This window comes from Notolepis coatsorum, assembly GCF_963971535.1.
Source record: "Notolepis coatsorum genome assembly, chromosome: 11".
Lineage (NCBI taxonomy): Eukaryota > Metazoa > Chordata > Actinopteri > Aulopiformes > Paralepididae > Notolepis > Notolepis coatsorum.
Window position 1 is genome coordinate 59,858,419 of NC_140175.1, and position 21,856 is coordinate 59,880,274.

A 21,856-nucleotide genomic window follows, 5' to 3' on the forward strand; every position below is an offset into this window, starting at 1 on the left:
TTGAAATAAAAACTGATCATATACATACTCTGTTGCAGAATTTAAAACCTTGATCTCCAACCATTGTCAATCAAGTTGTATGTATTTTAATTGATTTGTTATCCTTACTTTTGTCTCACCTTAATTGTTATGATTTTATATGCTGTGTGATTTTATGCCTTTTTATGCTTATTTCTTTATGTACACTCGACATGACTAAATGAGGGAAACCTCAGTTGCCATTCGAGTTTAAATAAAGATGAATGAATATGAAAATCTATAAAATAGCAACCTGACTGGCACCAGCATTCACCACATTTATAATTTTTTCCCACTCTTGAACATATACAATACATTTCGAGAGCTTCTGTTACCAAAGTTGTTCTTAAAACATTTAATTTCAAGTAAAAAATGTACAAATGCAACCAACAAAATTAAGAATTCCAATGTTATTTCCATTTCCTGAGAAAGTTTAACACATTGGGCGCCAAAAACGCTGTACAGCGCTATTGCCCGCCATGCGTTGAACGCCAACAACGCTGTACATCAATATAAAATGTTTTGCCATGGCATTCATAATTTATCCAGCCAGCCTCCGGTGCTGCAGCGGAGGCGAATGAGACTGCAACGCCTCAATACCGCCACCTGGTGGATGGTCGGGCGAGTTACACTCTCAAAACCGGATGTTGTGATTAGTGCGTAGAGGAAATTCCTCCGGCAGTAATAGCTTGCTACGGGACTACAGACAAACACTATAGTGCATAGTGGATCGCTGCCATAACGCAATAATCGATATGATTTCGGCGTTTATTGCGCCATACAAACCGGAAATGGATGTAGGAGATTGGCGTCAAATAATTGGGATCTTTCTCCTCCAGTCTCATCGGCGAACGGTAAGAGGACAGTAACGTTATTTTCAGCCCGATTGTTTATTCATTTCACTGCAAACCATCTGATCAACGTATCAAGCCATAGTAAATAAAGCCGTTACTGACGATCAAGGAATTATAAACGACCCCCCCCCCCTTTCCTTCATGCATGATGAAGCATAATGTATACCAATCATATACATTTGAATTTTTTAATATAGTATGTATGGGAAAGAAACGCCAATCGATAATCTATATATGCTTCAGGGCCTATAACTACTGTTTTTGGAATTACAGCAGAAAAGATTAAAAACATACCGGCACTTATATTCTCGACGTTAGTAACACAACAATGTATGAATGAAAAAATATAACTGTCCCACATCCTGAACAATAGATAATCGATGTTGAATGGGCCATAGTAATGTCAATATAGCAATACAATTTAAAAAGTTATAGCCCTGCAAAGAAGGTAAACATCTCCATAGGCTTACAGTGCTGGCAGAGAGTGGTATAAGATGGGCACAATGCCCTGTGCCCAATGTGTTAATCAATATGTAAACATGAAAAAATCTCTTTGTAATATATCCTTTTCAGTTTCCATTTTGAGGTGTCATAGCAGGGCAAACACAGTGGCTCTGTTCCATTTAGGTGTGCCAGTGAGCCAGCATGTACAATACAATACCTAAATGGAACTGACCCAATAATAATGAATCTCTGACTTTCAAACAGATCCATCCAACAGATCCAGCCAACCACAAAGATTTCTCAGACTGACAAAACATTCTAACAGCGCTTGCGATTACAGTTCAAGTTACAAGTTCATCTAATGCAGGTTTACACACCTGCTCTGTGGCCACCTTACTCACGCATGACTCCAAAGTCAGACTAAGCTAAATGCCCTTCGTCAGCCCAACCCATACTCCGGTACTGTATTCATGAGAGGACCTGTGGTCAGGATCCACCAGCTGCCTTTTGATATGCTTGTCCATACTGTCTTTGCTGTAATCCTGAGGGCGTGGGCTGCGAGGCGGGGCAGGAGACCTCCTTCAACCCCAGTCAGTGTTGAGTCTGAGTCTCCAGCCGCCCGGGGGAGGGGGCAGGAGGGAGGGGGGGAGGTCAGGGATGGAGAGGAGCTGCGGAGGGACGTCTCCTCTGGTCTGGTCCTCCTCGTCGTCCTCCTTCTCTTCTACAACTCTGTGCGGAGGAGATGAGGAGATGAGAAGAGAAGTCCACATTCAGAGGACAGAGTATTAAAAAGGATGCGATGATACAAGGTGCATTCCTATAGTACTATCCTAGAATAATTATAAAACACAAGCGTGGCAAAAAGGAAAATCACCCAAACACAACACTTCTTAGCTACACAATCTTGTTATAACTATCTTGTTTTTTCGTGCATAGATCACTAGATATATCAACCTATAATGCCAGTTTCAGCAGTTCGCCTTTCCTGGAAGACAGTGTGGCCAGCTGGACAATAGCCACCATGATAGGTTCGCCTGATTAATTTCATCATACAGACAGCTCGGATTCTGAAGAGGTACAGTGAATGCCTCCAAGAGGAGTTAACTATAGATAAAACAGTTTTTTGAGTGGCAATCTTTAATATGTAAAGACATTTAAGTGATTTGACTATCTGCCTTTTTACTCATAGATAGATGTTCCACTTCACTGAGCACGAGAAATGGGTTATATCACATTAATGTATGTCCAATGATCCAGAACTAATGGACCAACTCTATGCTCTTCAGTGAGAGTAATGCGTCAGCTCAGTGGTCTGATCTGATTAAAGTTTATTATTCAGAATCAGTATTGGTGCATCCCAGCTAACCACTGGCCATGACTCACAGGTGAAAATCTGAAATGCTGAAATCATAACTAACATTCAGAATTAATGGGGAATGTATTGTGTGTCTAGTTTTACGTTAAAAAAGGGTAAATAAAAAAACATTTGTTCAAAAGAATTAAAGGGGAACAACAGGCATTCTTTTGGAAATGTATATATGTACGGGGCACTACAACAAGCCTCATGCCTGCATATTCACAGAGAACATGCTTCAAAATCTTGTGGGGAGAGAGCGTCATCACCGGAATCTCACCAGGCAGCTCAACAAGGACATTTAACGGAGCACGGAATGAAAGCAAAACTAAAACTTAAAATACAAATTCAATAACATGCTGAGTTGCTGGAAGAGGAAAAGGTTAGGACAGGTATAACTTACATTCTGTGTTTGCCTGTAGCCATTGAGTTTGTGAGCTTACTCTCTGGAAATTGTGAATGGTGCAGTCAAAGGGCTGCGTGGTTCGAATATTCATAAGTCATGCTTACCAGTGTTGTGTAGGGTGGAGTGAGAGTGGCAATGGTGATATTGGTCGCAGTATTTTGTCATTTTGAGTCAGGAACTGCACATTGAGAGTAACTGCAAAATGTATCAAGCCGTAAAACAAGCCCCAACTTCCCTTTGGTGGAGGTTCACAAAATCAATGGCCACTGAAAATGAACAAACTCAGAAATGTAAGTTATACGTGCTCTAGGTTAGAAGCTTTTCATCTTCCAGAAAGTGGTGCTCTACCCATTATTGAATATGTATTCTAAGTTTTTATAATTTTGCACTCCATTAATTTCCTGGCTGAGCCGCCGGACGACATTACTTTGATCCAAACTCTTTGTTCAAGTTCAAGTTCAAGTTCTTTAATAGTTGTCATACAGAAGTACAGAATACTTTCATACAAAATGCTTCTTACTGTTACGCTCCAGAGACTGTGCTAGACAAGATAGTATCAAATAACATAATAACATAATATAGCATGAATTTAGAAGAAGAAAATGAGGTCACAGTGTTCGGTATAGACATATGTACAATGTTCTGAGTTACCATATAATATACAATACACAATACTATGCAGTGTACTAATGTACAGTACTATCTAGTGCAAAGCAGAAATGGGATGAGGTACAATTTTAGGTACAATTTACAGTAAGGTGTACGAGTTGTAGTGCAATCCTTCATCCATAAATATAAAGTGTGGGGAGTGGGTGCTACAGTGTGTTTGTTTAAAGTGGGTGTGTGCTATAAAGTGTGTGGAGTGGGTGCTACAGTGTGTTTGTTTAAAGTGAGTGTGTGCGTGTGGATGTGTGTGCTATGTGCGTTTGGTGGTTGTTGTTGTGTAGTGTTCATTCATTGTTCGTTTAGCAGCCTGATGGCCTGGGGATAGAAGCTACTTCTGAGTCTTTCTGTGCTCGCCTTGAGACTCCTGTATCGCTTGCCTGACCGCAGCAGTTCGAAGAGGCAGTTGTTCGGGTGACTGGAGTCTTTAATGATTCTCTTAGCCTTGCCCTTGCAACGCTTGTAGTAAATGTTCTGGAGGGTGGGGAGCCCCCCTCCAATTGTGCGTTCGGCTGAACGTGTCACTCTTTGTAGTCTGCTTTGGTCTTTTGCAGTGCTATTCCCAAACCAGGAGGTGATGTTGCCGGTCAAGATGCTCTCTATTGTACATGAGTAGAAGTTCTTAAGGATCTTCTGGCTGACTTGGAACTTCCTTAGGCGCCTGAGGAAGTAGAGGCGTTGTCGTGCCTTCTTCACCACACTGTTAATGTGTGTGGTCCATGTCAAGTCCTCGGATATGTAGGCTCCGAGGTACTTGAAGCTGTTGACTCTCTCAACCGGTGCCCCGTCGATGCTGAGGGGGCTGTAGTCCTTGACCCCCGACCTCCTGAAGTCCACAATCATCTCCTTTGTTTTGCTGACGTTCAGGGAGAGGCTGTTTTCCTGGCACCATCCCGCCAGGACCTTGACCTCTTCCAGGTAGGCCCTCTCGTCGTTGGCAGAGATCAGGCCCACCACCACTGTGTCGTCAGCAAATTTGACGATTGTATTGCTACTCCGCTGAGCCACACAGTCGTGTGTACAGGGAGTAGAGGAGGGGACTCAGAACACAGCCCTGGGGGGCCCCTATGTTGAGGGTGATGGATGAGGAGGTGCAGTTGCCTGCTCTCACCACCTGGGGTCTGCCAGTCAGGAAGTCCAAGACCCACTGGCAGAGGTCATAGCCCAAGCCCAGGTCCCTGAGCTTGGCTATGAGTATGGAGGGGACTATGGTATTGAATGCCGAGCTGTAGTCGATGAATAGCATTCTCACATAGTTCCCCTGCCTCTTGTCCAGGTGTGATGCTGCTGTGTGCAGCACATGGGATATGGCGTCCTCCGTGGACCTGTTGGGGCGGTATGCAAATTGCAGGGGGTCCATGTTGATGGGGAGGGAGGAGCAGATGTAGCCCTTTACTAGCTTCTCGAAGCACTTCATGGCTATGGAGGTGAGAGCTACAGGGCGGTAGTCGTTGAGGCAAGCAGGCTTGGATTTTTTGGGTACAGGGATAATAGTGGACTTCTTCAGGCAGGTGGGGATGACAGCCTGTTCTAAGGACAGGTTAAATATGTCAGTGAATACTGGGGCCAGTTGGTCGGCACAGACTTTTAGGACGCGGCCGGGGATGCCGTCTGGACCTGCTGCCTTCCTGATATTCACTTTTTTAAAGGTCCGCCTCACCTCATGCTCTGTTACCCTGAACACTGCGCCTCCATCAGCAGCCGACCCCCCCCCCCCCCCATTGCCGAGGCTTGTGAGCTGGTGTTGTTATTACCAGCATCAAACCTCGCATAGAAGGTATTGAGGTCATTTGCTAAGGAGATGTCACTGTTCAGTTTGAGGGAGGCGCCTTTGTAGTCTGTCATCGTTTTGAGCCCCTGCCACATAGCTCTAGAGTCAGCTTGTTCAAACTGGAGTTCAATTTTATCCCTGTAGCGTCGTTTGGCCTCTGACACAGTCCTCCTTACGTTGTATCGCGCCACCTTGTGGTCATTCATGTTGCCTGCCTCTAGGCCGTCGTTGTATGCTTTGGTGCGCTCTCTCAGAGCTTCACGGACGGATTTGTCTACCCAGGGTTTTTGATTTGGGTAAACTTTCATTTTGGTAGTGGGGATTGTTTCTTTCACCCTAGTACAAACATAGTCCAGTACTGTCTCCGTGTAGGCATTAATGTTATCTGTGTCGCGGAACACATTCCAGTCTGTGTTGTGAAACACTGACCGGATCGTATCCTCTGACGTCACATCCCATTTCTGCACCTCTCGCGAGACTACGGGAGTACTTTTAATTCTCTGTCTATACTTTGGTGAAAGAAAAATTGATGCGTGATCTGACTTACCGAAGCCACTATCAGAATGAGCCTTGTAGCCACCTTTAAATTGCGTGTAACAGTGATCTAGGATGTTACCGCCTCTGGTGTTGCAAGTCACATGCTGATAGAAGTCGGGCAATACCTTTCTCAGATTGGCGCTATTGAAATCTCCCAGTACTAAAATGGCGGCGTTAACGTTAGCCACTTGTATTCTATTTACCTCGTCGTGTAGTCTGGAGAGCGCAACCTTGTTGTTGCTGGCTTGCGGTGGAATATACACTCCGATCAGGACGATCGCCGTTAACTCCCTCGGGAGGAAGAAAGGACGACACTTGATGGTTATATATTCCAGTTCTGGGGAGCAGTGGTTGGATAATTCCTTCACGTTCGTTGGATCACTCCAATTTTTGTTAAACATGAAGGCAATACCTCCTCCACGTTGTTTACCGGACTCTGATGATGACCGATCCTTTCTATGGATAAAGAAGTGATCCGCTGGTTGAATCGCGTGATCTGGAACCTCCGGCGTCAGCCATGTTTCGGTGAAGCAAAGGACATTGCAGTCCCTAACGTCTCTTTGATATTGAATCCTTGCTCGGATGTCATCCAGTTTATTGTCTATTGATCTTTGAAGCACATTCTCGTGAACGTGTAAGCCTGAGTACAGCGTGGGCTTCTTTCTAACATGTTGTATTACTCCCTAAATAATAATAATAATACATCAGGGCCTGGTTTCATAATAACAGATCTGTCACTCTTGAGACTGCTTTTATGATGCATCATTACTTACAGCCAAGACAAAGTAATGTTTTACAAACCAGTATGTAACCGGAAAGTCCAGTAAGAGCTACTGGTAAGGAGCAGTGTAGACTGTATGTACTACCAATACCAGCCATGACTCTTACGCTGAAGGCGTAAAGAACAGCCGCACCCTCCACTGCAGGGGACAGATCTTAAAGAACAGCCTCCACTGCAGGGGACAGATCTTAATGAACAGCCTCCACTGCAGGGGACAGATCTTAAAGAACAGCCTCCACTGCAGGGGACAGATCTTAAAGTACAGCCTCCACTGCAGAGGACAGATCTTAATGAACAGTAACCTCCACTGCAGAGGACAGATCTTAATGAACAGTAACATCCACTGCAGAGGACAGATCTTAATGAACAGCCTCCACTGCAGGGGACAGATCTTAAAGAACAGCCTCCACTGCAGAGGACAGATCTTAATGAACAGTAACCTCCACTGCAGAGGACAGATCTTAATGAACAGTAACCTCCACTGCAGAGGACAGATCTTAAAGAACAGCCTCCACTGCAGAGGACAGATCTTAAAGAACAGCCTCCACTGCAGAGGACAGATCTTAATGAACAGCCTCCACTGCAGAGGACAGATCTTAAAGAACAGCCTCCACTGCAGAGGACAGATCTTAAAGAACAGCCTCCACTGCAGAGGACAGATCTTAATGAACAGCCTCCACTGCAGAGGACAGATCTTAAAGAACAGTAACCTCCACTGCAGAGGACAGATCTTAATGAACAGTACCCTCCACTGCAGAGGACAGATCTTAATGAACAGTAACCTCCACTGCAGAGGACAGATCTTAAAGAACAGTACCATCCACTGCAGAGGACAGATCTTAAAGAACAGCCTCCACTGCAGAGGACAGATCTTAAAGAACAGTACCCTCCACGGCAGAGGACAGATCTTAAAGAACAGTACCCTCCACTGCAGAGGACAGATCTTAAAGAACAGCCTTCACTGCAGAGGACAGATCTTAAAGAACAGCCTCCACTGCAGAGGACAGATCTTAATGAACAGTACCCTCCACTGCAGAGGACAGATCTTAAAGAACAGCCTCCACGGCAGAGGACAGATCTTAAAGAACAGCCTCCACTGCAGAGGACAGATCTTAATGAACAGCCTCCACTGCAGAGGACAGATCTTAAAGAACAGTACCCTCCACTGCAGAGGACAGATCTTAAAGAACAGCCTCCACTGCAGAGGACAGATCTTAAAGAACAGTACCCTCCACGGCAGAGGACAGATCTTAAAGAACAGCCTCCACTGCAGAGGACAGATCTTAAAGAACAGTACCCTCCACTGCAGAGGACAGATCTTAAAGAACAGCCTCCACTGCAGAGGACAGATCTTAAAGAACAGCCTTCACTGCAGAGGACATATCTTAAAGAACAGCCTCCACTGCAGAGGACAGATCTTAATGGACAGATCTTAATGAACAGCCTCCACTGCAGAGGACAGATCTTAAATAACAGTACCCTCCACTGCAGAGGACAGATCTTAAATAACAGTACCCTCCACTGCAGAGGACATATCTTAAAGAACAGCCTCCACTGCAGAGGACATATCTTAATGAACAGCCGTACCCTCCACTGCAGAGAACAGATCTCCTCTTCTCTCTCCTGCAGAGCCACTCCTCCACTCTGCACTCTGAGGAGCTCCTGCCAGGCTCATCTCCGCGCCGATTTTCATCTAAAAAGAAAAAGAAAAAAAGAAAATCAGCCATGGCTTTGAATACAGCTCCAATTAACATACTCACCTTGACAACTATGACTTGTGTCTGAAGATCCCTATCAGGTTTTCTTTTTCACACCATACATTGTGAATTAATCTCTTTCCCTGATTAACATGGAATGCAGCAGCACTAGTCTAGGAAAGTACAATATGCAGCACTGAGATATGGGGCACAAATTGACAATGAGATATACAGGATTACAGGCCCTCTTATATAGTTGCGTAATCGGTCTGTTTGGTTTTAGTTGGCAGAGACTGTTAGTTCATTAGTACATTTTTATGCTAAATGAAAAAATTATAAACACATCTCTAAACTGGTAAGCACTACATTTTAAACGATGAGCACATATCTGGTAAGCACTACATTTCGAATGATAAGCAAATCTCTGGTAAGTTAGATTTTAAATGATGAGCAAATCTCTGGTAAGCATTCGATTTTAAATGATAAGCACATCTCTGGTAAGTGTTAGAATAAAAATCCACATGCACAAACGGTGGATGAATAGAATGTGAATAAATGACTTCTTTGATATTTTACCCTGAACTTCTAAAACGTGAGTGTATGTGACAGTGGTGATACATAATGGTATCTTACACTGAACATCTGCTGTTGTGTTGATAACCTGGGCTGCAGTATGCGTTGTTGACGACATACCAATAAAGAACTGAGTCAAATATGCTACAATGCTCATTCCTGGACAGTGTTTCAATTGAAGCTCATTGGTTTACAAGCTGTGTTCTTGTCTGCAGTCAGTGCTTTTGAAATATAGGTGATTGTTGATGGGAGAATGACTGGAGCAAATAGAACAGGACAGAAATAAGTGGGGGGGGGGCAGTAGAACAGGAACCTCCATTATTATCAGTGGGTTGTTATATATCAAGTAATGAAATATCAAGTAATGAAATATCAAGTAATGAAATATCAAGTAAAGGGAAGTTGACTCTGTCAGATATGTTGACTGTCAGGGATGTGACTGTCTGTCAGGGAAGTTGACTGTCTGTCAGGGAAGTTGACTGTCAGAGAAGTTGACTGTCAGAGAAGTTGACTGTCAGGGATGTGACTGTCATGGATGTTGCACTTTACTGCTACATTTGCACTCTGGTTTGATGCCAAACTTCTTCCTTGTAGTGTACTTGTGCTGTATAATGACAATACATTTGAATCTAATCTAATGTGACAGTCTGTCAGGGATGTGAAATCTACTTTGTGTGCACTATGGAGTACATTTCAGTGAGTCTCAGTCAGTTTGTTCAGACAGGAGCTTGACCCCATTGACTTTGCTTTGGTTTGTGACTAACTAGCTGGAGCTAGCATGGGTAACAGCATGGATTGTGTTGAGAAAGGATCAGTCCAATCAACAACATCATTGGTAAGTAAGAAATAGGGCTAGGGGTCCAAAAAGAAGAACACAGGTTGTTCAGCCGCCTGTGTAACGTGGCAGACAGCACCACCGTCTGGTCGCTACTAGTATTACCTACCTTCCATCTGCCTCTTCAGACTCTCCATATCCTCCTCCGACATGTGGGAGAACCTGCAGCTGGGGCCAAAACCACAGTTTCCTGATAGGAACACACAAGAAAAATAATTTAGAGTAACTTCGAAATATACAGTAAACGTATATATTTTACATATATTTGACCATTTGTATACATTATGGATGACAGTATAGTAAAGATCCAAACCTTTGGATGGATCCATAACGGTATACCTTCATATTCGGTATACCTGCCAGCCATAACTAAATGTACAATATTCACTTTTTTGTGCAAGATATACACAATATACATTTGTCTATTGTCTGAATCAGGGGTCCCCAGACTGTGGCAACTGGAAAATCCACAACATATAGATACGCCTCTTAGGTCTTATATCAGCGTGTCAACACTTTGTAACAAGACATCTATTTCAAAATCACTCCTCAGATATAATTAAATGTCATCAAATAGACCAACCAGAACATCTGATCAAAAAGAAATATAAAAAAAAAATATATATTGAATTATTTCATTTGAATCAAATCTAATTCCCAAGATTGATGCTAGATTGGAACTTTGGACCCTATCCAACTTGCTCAAATGATCGGCTTATGCTTAACTCATTGGACGCCATCGCTTAAGTGCGCGAGAGGGCGCTAGAGCGCCACCGCTTTAATCAATGGGAGGACTGGGAGATTTGCGAGTGCTTAAAATATATCTTAAATTATGGCTATGGGTCTAATACACCCGTCGATTATCAGTGAGTTGCTTGCAGTCAACGTACAAAACGGATTGTTTTTTTCATCTGTACATTTCCGTTTTATACCGTTTCGAATATTGAGTATAGTTTGTGATTTCTAGTAATTCCAGAGAAAGACGCGATAATAGCCCTTTAGTGGAATACACAAAACACGTTGTAATCTTTCGGCTGATTATCGAATCTTCCTGAAATCAACGCTAGATCATCATTATTATCCTTCCTCGTGCATCCATGAAATGGCCCTCGTAGCGCGGCGCGGCGCGCCCCCCCCCCCCCCCCCCCCCACCTCCTGCACCCAACGGAAAACAGCCACGCATACACACACAGATACAGCGTTGATCGGGGTAGAAATACATATCAGATCAACGATCAAATTTATATAGTGTTCTTACCTTGTATCTGATGTAATGCAAAAGAAATAATCCAATTATCTGATCGCCATTTGAAGTACTGGGCGCGGAGGTCCGTGCCACGTAGAGCTGCCGCGATAACCGCATTACCGCGGTATCGCTGTTGCATCACGCCCACCGCAGAGTTGGGCTGAATACCGCATCACCGCTGATTTTTTTAATAATAATAAAGTAGCGCCCAGACGTTGGACTTGCGGCTCTGCAGATATACCCTACTCGGTTCCAAGCGACCCTATTGGGTAGAAGTGGTACCAGAAAAGTCATGTGAAACATTGCAGACCACTGATTGGTCAGAAGAGAGACGCGTCACACATTGCAGTCTCTGAACAAAAACAGAAAGCCGCCATCTTTACTGCCTCGCTAAGGATGTATTTCATTCAGGATTTGTTTGCGACAGCACCAAGTGTAATAAACAGAAAAGGATGGATTCACTGTGTATTCGGCCTCATTTATTGATGAAACAAAACCGACATCAACCCAATTTACCACAGAGCGGAAAGTTTAGTGTCACAACAAGATCGCTGATGTGTTAAGTTTGTTGTTATTAGCCTAATACTAACGTCAGCAGATATACACGAGAGGTAACGTTAAACCCGGGTTGCTTGGTAGAATAGACACAATGAGGTAACGTTAGCTTTAGCACAATAGACACGAGAGTCTGGTTAATGTTGTTATTGATTGATTGAAACTGTGTTAAACTCTGGCTTGCTGCAAGCCCTCGGACATGCCCACGGAGCTTTCAGTGTACACAAGCGGCCCCGCCTGCATCCCCACACGGAGACAAACAGAGTTTTTTTTTTTTGTGTGCGCACTGTGCGGTAATAACCGCGGCGGTAGGAAATATTTCGCAAATTTGTGCGGTAAGGAAAATATCAATACCGCGGCAGCTCTAGTGCCACGTTCAACAGCATTGCATATGAGGGGGGGGGGGGGGGGGGCAGCCTCGCAGATCTATCGTTGAAATCAGGTTACCTCGCCTGAGTATTTAAACCACGCCCGCACGGCTTGGATCGTCCCAGAAAATAAACGATACCATTCCCAGTAGAGTGTAATACCAGCCGGAAGGCGTAGGGGGCGGTATTTGCCCTTTTGCGAGCTCAGACCCATTCCCAACGATAACATCAAGCTGGATGGATGAAAATGAATGGATATCGCTAATAAAAGAAATAACGATTAAAACCCGACTATACTCGTGATTGGCGCTCAAGCGATGGCGAGTTAACCCGACTATCATCGTGACTGGCGCAGGCACGTTGGAACAGGGGGTGCGGAGGGAGCGGCAGCACCCCCTCTAGTGGCAGCTTCAGTTACTGCACAAAAGTAAAAACTGTATTTTTATATACTGTAACTCAGCGTTTCCGTTAGCCGGTAATTACCGGTATTTGACCGGCAAAATCTGTTGAAGTCCGACATATTTAATCTCTCCGGTCTTAATGTCCGGTGAAAATAATTCCCTGAGTCTAAGCACAATTTGATTATTTGAATTGTATTAAAATAGGCTAAAATTAAATAGCCTATGCGATGAACGAAACAATCATTACATTTGTTTCATTGTTGCTTCTAATAATGACAACGACGTTGTCAGCGAGAGCTTAGTGCTGGGTGTGCAAACTTTTGTGAAGCTGCAGAGCCGGAGCAGCAGCAGCACAATGCAGTACTCCAGCAGTACTCCAATTCAGCCATTTTCAATTCAATGTTGGGTGGGGGGCGCTGCTGTGCGGTCCCCAGAAAAGAGCCAATAACAGCTGAATCTGCTGCTCTGCATCGTCATACTCTCGCAAATAAGTCATTGGGAGGTGGAGAGAGAGTCGTCACGCAAACCCACGATAATGTTGCCGTCTCTCTCTGCCAAATTTCTCGGTTCTTCGCTTGATATAATTAATACAAATGTCCAATATAACGGAATTCGTTAGCTCATATAAATGTGATTAAAACAGACTGTTGTTTATTAATGTCGGGCGACTGCCGACAGACACCTATTTGATTTAATGTCGGCAGCAGCACGAGTCTCGGGACTTATTTTATTTGGAATATAATGACTTTATACGCAAAAGTAGCCTAGTTTTAAGTAAAAATATTATAAATCTACATGCCTTGATGATGTCATTCTTTTTTCTTTTTTTTTTATTATTGCAAAACAAAATTATTAAAAGTCAGTACTCGACACACAATGCAAAATGAAACTAACAATTAAGGTGGCTAAAATGACATGCAAGTACAGAAACAGAAAACAAACAAAAAAGTATATAATAATATTTTACCGTATAGTGTATATCCAACGAAATTACCAATTATACCAATGTCTTATACAGGATATACCCCTAATACCTATTATCTAAAACCCTACACACATATGCTCCAGCTCGAACCCCCCCCCTCCCGGACCCCTCCTTGGATAGTACCTCCATTATCCCTCACTCCTAACCAGACACTACCATTATAAGCTAGCTTTTATTCTCTCCACCACTTCTAACCACATTGACATTTTGGATTCGTTGAGACCCAGAATTCTTGCTGTAGATATTTCTTGATAAATCACATCAAGATATGTAAGAAACCAAACCTTCCGGCAAAATTTTTCCGGTTGAAACCAGCGTGATGCGATCAGTTTTTTAGCTACTGTGATACCCGATAAAACCAATCTCTTTAGCTGTGGATTTACTGCAAACTCAAAAACATCATTCAATAGTAATACAGAGGGGTGTACTGGTATATTCCAAGATACAAGTTTTGATAATTGATGGGTCACATCTTTCCAGAATGCCTTAACTGGTGGGCAGTCCCAATACATGTGCATAAATGTCCCTTCGTCTCCATTTGTACATTGGGAGCATTTTGAGTCTTGTTTAAGACCCATTCTGTTCAGTCTTATAGGAGTCAAGTATGTCCTGTGAATATAGTTAAGATTGATTTGTTGATGGTCCGGGTTCCTTGATGTAAGACGGACATTTGCCCATGCTCCTTGCCAATCAAAGTCACTTTCCAGGTCTGGTATATCCCTCCTCCAGACAGAGTCTAGTTGGAGGGTTTCATACGAGGACGTTAGTAATTGATAATAAAAACCTGATACAAAACCTCTCGATGTCTCTCTTTCATAGAAGAATTTGTGGTATCTGTGGTGTTCAACTGGTATGTCTAATGGAACACCGTGAGACTTCAAACATAGCCGTAACTGTATGTAAAAAAGCCATGTGGACTCGGTGAGATTCAACTTTGTGCATATTTCTCCATAACTACAAAAACCCTGGCTGTTAAAAACATCCTCTAATGAGTGTATGCCTTGCTCTTCCCATATAGGGAATCTTATAGGACGTTTTTCAATTAAGAGTGCATTGTTATTGAATAAGGGAGTGTGTCATTCTTTTGTTTTGTTGTCATTCTTTTGCCTATCAATTGTTTTTAAGCTCAATAAACTCTGACCGGAATTTCTCTCATTTGACCGGTAGATTGAAATCTACCGGACACTGAGGCCGGCAACAATTTCTTCTAACGGAAACCCTGCTGTAACTATAATATAAGTTATAAGTTTATCCTGCTCAAAGCACTTGACTTCACCATTACACTGACACACTTGTAAATACGTTTGATTGATTGATTGATTGAAAAGTTTAACAGATTGCAGAATGGGTACAGTACAGTACAGCTCAATACATACAATTGTTAAGGGGATGCAGACCAGAGAAAGACTTTCGTCTTGTTTACATCAGGGTCCCCCATTTTCAATTCATCATAACATATATGACACACACGACATACAGATAGACAGTACTGCTACATCTATACATTTATGACATACCAGATTTGCAAATACAGTACTGTTTGTGATACAAAAAGTGTCCAGAAAAAGTGTATATACATTTGACGTAGAAACTGTACATTGGGGGAGGTTGGGTAGGTGGGGGGGTGGACTGTACATTGGATGTGGGGGGGGGGGGGGGTTGAGTAGGGGGTGGGTGGGGGACACTGTACACTGTACATTGGAATACTGACAAAGCCATACTTGGTCATTTACTGTACAACTGGGTTAGGACATTTGTAGGGGCCAGTTTTGAATTGCAGTCTCCCGTAGGTGTTCTTTGAGAGTGTTTTTGAAAGTGGGTAGTGATTCACATTCCTTTACAGCTTTGGGTAAGGCGTTCCACATTGATGTGGCATAATTGCGAAACGTGTTTAGTCCCTTGTTTGAGCCGAATCTGGGTTTAACATGATTTGTGGAGCTCCCTCTGGTGTTGTGATCATGGTATTCACTGACCTTTGGGAAGTATTTTGACATGTACATGGGTACCTTGGTCGTGTAGTGTATCTTGTAGACCAGGCCCATTGCAAGTTGCTGTACTCTGTCGTCTACTCTAAGCCATCCTAGGTTGTCAAAGTGGGCAGGGGTGAGGTGGGTTCTATAGGAGTCAGGTCAAGCAGTAGTCTGTTTTGAGATGTTTGTAATTTGGTTTTTAGTGCCTTTGAGGTGCTTTGGTACCATGAGGTGCAAGCATAGTCGTAGTACCCTTGAATGAGTGCTCCTGCCAGAGTCTTCAGGGTATTCTTGTTTACCAGAGAGGAGATCCGGTACAAGAATCGAGTTTGTTGGTTGACTTTTTTTATTACATTGGATGCCATTTTGTCACAGGAAAGATTAGCCTCTAGGATGGAACAAAGGTAGGTAATTTCATCTTTCCTTGTGACAATATTGTCACCCACTGTAACTGAGAAGCGATCGGTCTTGCTGAGTTTGTTATTTGAACCAAAGAGAATGGACTCTGTTTTGCCCATGTGTAATGATAGTTTGTTATCGGCGAGCCATATGCAGATTTTGCCTAGTTCCAAGCTGAGGGTTTTTTCAACCTGTAACTTGTTCTTGTCAGAGACCAGCAGGGCTGAGTCGTCCGCAAACAGGAACAAGTTGCAGTCACAAGCTGACGACATGTTAATTCTTGTTAGATTGCCCGACTATTATTTTCCTCGCTGTGTGAAATACTACAGTTGCGTCTGAGGGGAGTGGCCACTGGCTGACAGTGCTCCCTGTCTCGGGTGTGGGAGAGGAGACGCACAGATGAGAGAGGAGATGAGAATGAATGAATGAAAACTTTATTTAACAGATTGCAGAATGGGTACAATACAGTATGGCTCAATACACACAATTAAGGGTATGCAGACCAGAGAAAGAAGTTTGTCTTGTTTACATCAGGGTCCCCCATTTTCAATTCATAGTGTTCATAGACGCACCAAAATCCATTGCGGGGTGAAAATTTGCCGCAAAACATTAATATCTTTGGAACAGTTTGTGTTCAATTGTATCTGAATCGGGAGATGATCTTCTCTCGTCACAATTGAAATTGTATTTCTCCGTCGAGCAAAAGCTGGCTGGCAGTCTCATTGAATAATATACGCACTCCGAAAGTCTATAAACGTGTGCATAACGGAGCAGAGGTCCCCAACCATCGGGTCGCAGACCGATGTAATATAAAACACTTAGCCGTGCATTGATAATACAATTGGTATCAGCTGTGTAACGTCTTAATTTTGGCGTGACAGAGTCGTTGTAGGAGATGCATTCAATCTAACATTGAAGCTAACCCATATATAGAAATTTGTCATACAGACTTGGAGATGGAGCCAAGTGAGGTATTCAGAAGTTCAAGTGAGGTTTGTTTGTTTTTATTTCTTCAGGCTTGAAAAGTCAAAATAAAACAATTATTATGTTCTTCTCGTTTGCCTCACGTCTCACGTCATTTTCAGTTAAAGGGTCATTAGAAATAACTTATTTCAAAGCCATTCTAAACAACAAAAGTTCCTCTCACGGCGTTCTGGGGAAGAAAATCTCAGAAAGGCCGCACCCCCTGCCGATTTAAAGTTCCAACGTGCCTGGACTGGCGTCCAATGAGTTACGGTCCCCTGAGCAGTGAGCACAGTCTGAACCTGGAAAGTCTGCCTTTTATTTTAGTCACGTGCATATTTGGGAAAACATGACTCTCTTTTGGATGTTTTCCAAGTATCCTAGCGCGCAGCTAATGCTGCTAATGCTACAATGTTGGGGCGCCGTTCCCCTTGTTCCCTGCCGAGGGCTGTCTTTACCGTCTTCCCTCCTCTTAACCATTCATGCTGATGGTCAATCGGTGTCTAATGTTGGGGGTTTAACGGGTGCTTGTTTACCATTTACGTGGGTGGATGGGCTGAGGCTCAGGGCAGGTGTGCTTTTTGTGAATCTATGAATTGAAAATGGGGGTCCCTGGTGTGGACAGGACTAACATTTTCTCTGGTCTGCATCCCCTTAACAATTGTGTGTATTGGGCTAGCCCATTCTGCAATATGTTAACAGTTTAATCACCGTTGACGCTGAAACACGTCTTTCCCCGCCATGCTTATTCTGCCGAAGACGCTGGACAGCGTCTTTGATATCAATATTTCAAAAATCTGTGATCGAAATCATATTTCTCCCCCGGAGACATGAGATGTACTGGTGAGCCCCTCTCAACTCTAACGGTTCAGGAGCGCCATCTGGTGGCCGACCGGCGGATCGCCCAGGGAAGAAACAGGAAGTGGAAGCTGGTGCTCATTTCAATTCGGTCCGATCACTCGCTAATAGTCCCAGGACTCGAGCTGATCACAACGGATAGTGATCCGTTACCAATAACTCGATAAACAACATGATTTGGACGTATATACTATTATACAACCTGGAAATGGATCGGATATTTCGACATCCCATAATAGAAAAAATTCTGTTCCACGCTCATCTCCCAACGGCGAGAGGAAGCTACGGTGAGTTTCAGCGTTATTTTCTAATGTCTTCGATACTAACTGCTATAATGATCATATCACCCACACTAGATGAATGATATAACGTTGCCCACGGAATTATAAACGACCCCCCCCCCCATCCGGTCATCATCAGATCATACGTAGTAACTTCTAGAAGTACGTCCATTTGACATTTTTTATCTCGCACAGATTCCTACCAAACTGTATTTGATCATCAATATAATGCATTTAGGGCTATAAATCAAGTTCTGGAGAAAGCTGCAGAAAACGATAAAAACACTTATACTTATACTTTAGACCGTATTTTAGTATGAATATGTGAATGAAAAAGTATAACGTTGCTACACCCTGAACAATAGATATAGGACATTGAATGGGCCATAGTAATGTCAATTTAGCAATAACATTTTAAAAGTTATAGCCCTGCAAAGAAGGGGAACTTCTCCATGTTAAATAGGGCTGGCGAGGGATGGTAAATTATGAATTTAACCCCGGCGATCAAAGTGTTAGAGTTTTCGTTCATTCATTCATTTATCCCTTCATGGGTGCACACCGCAGTGGAGGTTGTTGCATGCCTACTAGTGAGGCAGTGCTTCACTAGTAGTAGACTTTGGTCTGCAGCCACCACTGGTGTTCCGTGCTTAGTGAAGCAGGTGGCATCAGTCCTTTGCCCTGACATGGTGGAACGGTGTCCCGCCCGGCCGACGCCATGAGGCAAGTCGGCCCGGCAGGTGGGCTGATGAAGCCTATACCGCCGCGGTACAGAATTAGCAGCGACTGGCAACATTGCTCAATTTGCTGTTTTTCTGTAAAAAATGGTGTCAGTGGTGGGGCCTTAGGGCCAGCCGACGTCAAAAACATTGCGCAAGGTTTTGAGGTTATTCAGCTTTTTGACCTAGCCGCAAGCTATAACTGCAGGGAGGGCTAGGATGCTGTCAACGGTTGTTCACAGGCATTTTTGGTTGGAGCAATCTCCCCTTGAGGGGTCTCCTCCTCAGGGCTCCCCCCTCCGCGGGCGGACCTTGGTCTGTCCACGGAGGCGCGGACGGTATTTGACCTGGGCTCCACGCTGCCCCACGCCGCGTAGCCAGAGGTGAGAGCACGGCCAGCAGGCATGTTTCCCCCGCCTGAGATACCCTGGACACAAAGAAAACAGGTGATCACAAGGCCGACAGCCTCGGCGGCCCGAGGGATCGGCTACATTAGATGAGCACGCCCTAAAAAAACGCTGCCGTCTAGCTGTGTCTAGAACGCTCTCCGGTTACTCCCCCCCGCTACGCTACGGGACACAGGGCTCTGATTTGTTCCCTTTGGCTGCAGGCCGCGTGCTTCCAGTGAAGCACAAGCGGCCCCACGTTTCGCTTCTCATGGGGACAGGGGCTGACACCCAGTTGCTAGCTAGGCCTGGGACTGCCTGTGAGAATGCTGTGCTGTCAAGCGGCTCACACACCACACGTTCTGCGTCTGTGTTTGGTGAGCCTGGTGTTGTGTCTGTCGACGAAAAAGGTTGTCAGCGGGGGAACTCGAGGCCCAGGAGGTCGCAGCGTGAGTTCCCCCAGCCACGCCCTCGCCAGGCCGGGTATCACGTTAGTGGCTCCCCCAACCGGAAGACCGGCGGTGGTCAGTCAGGCACGCATGGTTTGGGTGGTAGTAATATCACTACAGGGCTACGGTGTGTAGGGACCCACCCTATCGGGCAGTGTGGGGACCACACGCCTTGCATGTCCAGCTGCAGAGCAGGCTATCCTCAGCAGTCCATGCCGGGAAGATGCTCAGCGGGGTCCCCCCCTTGGGTGCGATTGCCTCGTTGGTAGAGTCAGGGTGCGATATCCCGGCTCCACGAGACACCCTGCTCGCGCGGTTGGCAAGACCGGGGTTGACAACGCACAGCGGGAGGGACCGGGCCACCTGTCTACGATTCCTAGCGGACCAGCGGCAGTTGTCAGAGAAGATCGCCAGGTCTCATACCAGGCAGGTGGTGGAATTCCTCACCAGCCTGGGTTTTGCTGTAGACTGGAAGTAGAGTACTCCTCTTCCCAGTCAACGGGTGGAGTACTTGGGCTTATTTCTAAGCTCAAGGTCTATATGGGCATCCCTCTCAGAGCGGCGGCGAGTGAATGTTCTCGGCGCACTCGGGAGGTTCCGTCGGTATGATGACATCTGCTCACTCTGTGGTCCCTCTTGGCCTCCTCTTCATGAGGAGGATACAGAGGTGGTTTCTCCAGTATGGAAATGGACCCGTGAGAGACAAGTGGAAGCGGCTGAAGGTTCCCATGTCAGTACTGGGGGACCTCGTCCTCTGGGGAGGGCCTGGGGCCCTCACAAGCGGGGTCCCTGTGGGCAGCAGGCTGTCACACGTCACAGTCTTCACCGACGCCTCCCTCACGGGATGGGGGGGGGACGTGTCGGGCCAACGCAGTAGGGGGCAGCTGGCAAGACGATGCTGCCCGGTCTGCACTACATTCAATGTGTTGGCATTGAAGGCAGTCCTTCTGGTCCTCAAACGGCTCAGCCACCTTGTGGTGGGCAAGCATGTTTTGATCAGGACGGACAACACGACGTCAGCGTCGTATATTGACAGACAGGGAGGAGTGCGCTCCCCCAGTCTGCACCGGTCGAGCTCTGGCTATGGGTGTTTCTCCATCTGCGCAGCCTGAGGGCTCTCCACATCCCTGGCAGGGAGAATGTGGGTGCAGATGTGATGTCGCGGGCGGTCCTCACTCTGACAAGTGGGGACTACGTCCAGACATAGTCAGCCAGGTCTGGGACCGATTCCGTGGCCGCCCGGGATTCTGTACGCATTCCCCCCATACACCCGATCGGTCAGCTGTTGGGGGGGGGTACGCCAGGAGCGCGGGACTTTGATCCTGGTCGCGCCGGGCCGGGGCTCAGCTGTGTGGTTCCCGGCCCTGATTCAGCTCTTGGTGGCCCCGCTGTGGCCTGTTCCGTGGTTACCGCGGGCCCTCTCCTGCTTGGCGCTTGGCGTCTCAAGCCTGTGGAACGTTCTCTGTCTCCGAGTTGGGACCTCCAACTGGTCCTGGGCCCGTTTGAGCGTCTTGAGCAGGCGCCATTGGATCGGCTGTCCTTTAAGACCGCGTTCCTTTTGGCCATCACCTCCGCTAAGCACATGGGTGAGCTGGGTGCTCTCTCGGTGCGGCCTGAGTGCCTGTCTATTCGGCCGATAGCGGTGCGACTCTTGAGGCCTAATCCAGTCTTCGTGCCAAAGAATATCCGGAGCTCTTTTCGCTCCAGGGATATTGTGGTTCAGGCGTTTCATCCGACTCCTCACGCTAGTCAGTTGGAGGCGAGCCTTGACTTGTCGTGTCCTGTCCGTGCACTGGGGGTTTACCTCAGTCGGACACAGGATCTCAGGGCTTCCGATCAACTTGTTTGTTACGGTGGCCCTCGCGCGGGTAAGGCGCTGTCCAAGCAGCGCCTGTCACATTGGTTGTGCGAGGGCATTGCCCTTTGCTACACGTTGGCTGGACAGGTCCCCCCCCCCCCCCCCACCCGGGGGCGTCAGGGCAGGCCTCTGCTGCCCTGTTAGGGGGGGCCTCGGTGGAGGACATCTGTGCTGCGGCCTCCTGGTCCTCCCCGGGTCCTTTCGTTAAGTTTTACCTTGTGGACATGTCTGGGGGTTCAGTCTCCCAGGCGGTTCTGAGGTCTGGGACCTCTCCTGCGTCCCGCCATTGGTGGGCTAGCAGGGGTGTGTGGGTGTGGGCCGCGGGGTGCTGTGTCACACGTGGTCCCGCCTGTGCTGTGCGTTCAGGGGTGCCTGGTTCCCCCTTTTTCGCACTTTGGTGGAATTGACTGCCCCCCCCCCCCTTCGTTAGGATGGGCGGGTGGACGGGACTCCCCTCCTCCCTGGCTGGGGCTTACGGTAGGGCTGGG

At 45.8% G+C, this 21,856-nt stretch overlaps 1 protein-coding gene across 2 annotated transcripts in view; it reads right to left on the reverse strand.

The window, feature by feature from the left end:
• Nucleotides 1–364: 364 nt before the first annotated feature.
• zmat5 (zinc finger, matrin-type 5) overlaps nt 365–21,856 on the reverse strand; it is a 32,024-nt gene continuing 10,532 nt past the window's right edge. For both annotated transcript variants that reach the window (XM_084325517.1, XM_084325516.1), the window contains 3 exons: nt 10,043–10,123; nt 8,416–8,521; nt 365–2,045 (listed from right to left, as the gene is read on the reverse strand). In XM_084325517.1, the coding sequence (XP_084181643.1) occupies nt 1,898–2,045; nt 8,416–8,521; nt 10,043–10,123 (335 nt within the window). In that variant the 3' untranslated portion in view covers nt 365–1,897. The remainder of the gene's footprint in view (nt 2,046–8,415; nt 8,522–10,042; nt 10,124–21,856) is intronic.